This window comes from Fragaria vesca, linkage group LG1 (genome assembly GCF_000184155.1).
Source record: "Fragaria vesca subsp. vesca linkage group LG1, FraVesHawaii_1.0, whole genome shotgun sequence".
In the NCBI taxonomy this organism is placed as follows: Eukaryota; Viridiplantae; Streptophyta; class Magnoliopsida; order Rosales; family Rosaceae; genus Fragaria; species Fragaria vesca.
The window spans coordinates 21202348-21205399 of record NC_020491.1 but is presented as its reverse complement, the minus strand read 5'-3'; the positions used below and the strand labels follow the sequence as shown (position 1 = coordinate 21205399).

General features: G+C 35.4%; 1 protein-coding gene across 1 annotated transcript; it reads right to left on the bottom strand.

Moving 5' to 3' along the window:
- Positions 1 to 112: 112 nt before the first annotated feature.
- On the bottom strand, positions 113 to 1506 carry LOC101309196 (xylem serine proteinase 1-like). Its single transcript, XM_004288579.1, has 2 exons — positions 1016 to 1506; positions 113 to 360 (listed from the first exon to the last, which is right to left on the bottom strand). Exons 1-2 carry the CDS (start codon positions 1219 to 1221, stop codon positions 282 to 284), a joined length of 285 nt encoding a protein of 94 aa, XP_004288627.1. The 5' UTR covers positions 1222 to 1506; the 3' UTR covers positions 113 to 281.
- Positions 1507 to 3052: the final 1546 nt, after the last annotated feature.

Here is a 3052-nt window from a genome sequence, read left to right as displayed (position 1 = left end):
ATCGCAACATCAAATACAAATACAAATTTTGTATTTTTATCATTTTACAAAAGTTGTGAACTTGTGATGCATCCATTTTGATTGTTAGCGCATTGCAACAATCACAAACTAGACAGTTGTGAACTTGTGATGCATCCATTTTGAAAATAAACAGTGGGGATCAAATACAAATTTTGTATTTTTATCATTTTACAAAAGTAGCTCCAATTTCAGAAGAGAAAAAATGACAGGTCCTAATAAGTCATGGCATACAAATGAACAACTTCGTATTACATTGTCACTTACAGAGAGGTGCCATTTATAGTGAGGTTGAAAAGTTCAAGAACCATCCATATTATGGAAGCCAACTTCGGATACCATCTGTAATAATTTTCCTTTATTAAATTGTTCTGATGTCAATAGGCATCAAATAACTTGCAAAATTTGGAAGCAAAGACTCTTCTTTCAATACACAGTACATGACTACATGAGCATTACTATTCTCTCCATCTATGACCAAAAAGGTTCAACAGATATTGCAAATGTATAGGTACCAGGTGTTCTAAGAATTTTTGTTATCCTTCATATCTCGAATAATTTTATTTTTTTCAGCATCTATTTACATAAAGGAATTATTATTTTGACATACCGGAACAGATTTAATTTCATGATACAATCATATTAGAAACAGTTGCCTCTTGAAAATTTTTGTTAGTGCTGTTTATCAAAGACTTTTTCATCATGTTGTACATGGTTGCTAAAACAGGACCACATATCCAATTAAATATCTTCTTTGATGTTCTGCTACTTTAGATTAAAATCATGTCAGATAAATAGTCTAGGTAATCTCTCGAAATTGAAGTATTTAACAGCTATATATCCTTGCATGGAGAATCATGTTAATCTAATTCCTCTTATTATTGATTATTTCATTTGGCATGCGCAGCATCTTCCTAATTTTTTTAAACAAGACAGTAATGCTGTATAAAAAGCTACACAAAGAGACTCTTAGTTATAAATTTCAACCTCATATTACCTGTTGTCGTAAGTGCTGATTTTGATCATGAACCAAATCCATCCACGATGCACTGACTTGATGAATGAATCAGCGCCTGTTACATGTGGACAAGCCATTGATGTTCCAGACTTTATGGAAAACTTGGACGACTTTTCTCCATTTGGGACACTCCCTGATTCATTCTTGGGACAGATGGCAGCTAAAATGGCCACTCCCAGAGCCATTATATCAGGCTGAACCGTATATCAAATAAGAGTATAAGCTCTGATTAATGTCTCAGACTACAAGCAAGTTCAGAATATGCATACTTTAACATATATTAATCTGGACCTCATAGCATATGTGAATATTAAGCGCAAAGTGGAATTGCAAAGAGACTACAGAATTAAGAAACCTAAAATGGATAGCACATCAGTTGAGATAGATACATCCATGAAACCTTGTATGGTTCATGTATGTAGGAATCCTGATGACTACCAGGTATATAATAAAGCTAGCATGTTTCTTCAGAGTCAATGGGGCTCAGTGACCCTAGAGAGAGTGAGAGAGTGCTCTCAGTATGTTCATCAATGAGCCACCTACTGATCCAACTCCCAAGCCATACAAATTTCACATGTCAATATACATTGAGCAATATATTGTGAAGGTGAAAGCAGAAGAAAATAACCTTGAGAATATTTTCTGTAAGCTGTGCAGGACCTCTCGGTGAAAAATACGCAACTGTTGGTGGAGGTCTGTACCTGTGAACGTCAACTGTAGGGAGGATTGCCGCTGTAGGGTTTCTGTTTTTAAGACATAGAAAAGTCAGTGTCCTATGACTCCTATCAGAGTTGTAAGGCAATGGAAGCATTGTTTTAAGAAAGCTGCGCTATAACCTAAGAGTGCCCATACGACAGTACAAGAACACAAATTTAATATTAGTAAATGCTAAACATGATAATAATACAAGAAATCAGATGAAGGAACCGTAGATTGTCTACAAAACTTTGAATATGACTCGAACATAGCATTAACCAGACATAGTGAAGATTCATCTTATTGAATAGGTCTGACCAGACTGATCAGATAAATTGCAGCTACAATATGGAATGCTAATTATTCAATAGCCATCTCAAATGATGCAGTTTGTAATAACAGATTATAATTTTTCTGAGAAGAGATGTCTAGGTGATGGCTAGCAATCTTCTAGGTCATATAGGGGATAACACATGACCAAAAGGTGTGATATAGCAGAGCAGACAAGATCTCAAAATAGGAAAACAGTACAAGCAATCAGCAGTTCAGCATAGAAACATATTTCATGGGAAAATGTGAAGTAAATTAACACACTAAATTTACAGAGCTTACTTTGCAGAGTTAACGAAACTGAGAATCTGAAACCCTGCAGTATCTCCAACGTCTACAAATGGGAAAACGCCTGAATCAAACAGCACACTTTTCTCTTCTTCATCGATCAAAATCAAACCCTTGACCTTAGCATCATCTACAAGTAATTTCTTGATTTTTCGTGAAACAGTTCAATCATCAGCAACACACGACAATCTTTCCAGCTACCTTTTTTTGGATCCTGGATAGCAATTGCTGCAGATTCGGACAAAAACAAATTAAAAAAATTATATTTCCCTGGTCAAATTGACAAAAGCGAAATAATTTACCAAATCAAATTCCTCCAAATAAATAACCAAAAAGAAAATTAAAAATAAATAAAAATTATGACCACCTTGCTTCTGATACAGGTGTAAAATTAGCAGCAGCATCCTTTCCAAACACAAGAGGATATGTCCTCGAGCGAGTAAGATTGGAGAAACTAATGGCCGAACCCTATTAGAACATGGATATTAGAGAACTTTCAAAAACAAAATAACGACATCTCATATACACAAATTGATTAAGTAACTAACCGTGAACGTTCTCCCATTTCCAAGGACTACGGTAGATTGGAAATCCCTATCAGTGTTAGAAGCTGCAACAGTGAAGATCCACGGCGCTGTGTTAACAACAGTGCAAGGATCAGGACCATCATTTCCTCCAAAGCAAATGACCATGACTCCCATT

Bases quoted from the DNA above. Each gene is read 5' to 3' on its own strand.
- LOC101309196 (XM_004288579.1), bottom strand. From the start codon at position 1,221: ATGGCTCTGGGAGTGGCCATTTTAGCTGCCATCTGTCCCAAGAATGAA. The intron at 361-1,015 runs GTAATATGAGGT...AAATTATTACAG, and splicing joins ATCAGCACTTACGACAACAG to ATGGTATCCGAAGTTGGCTT.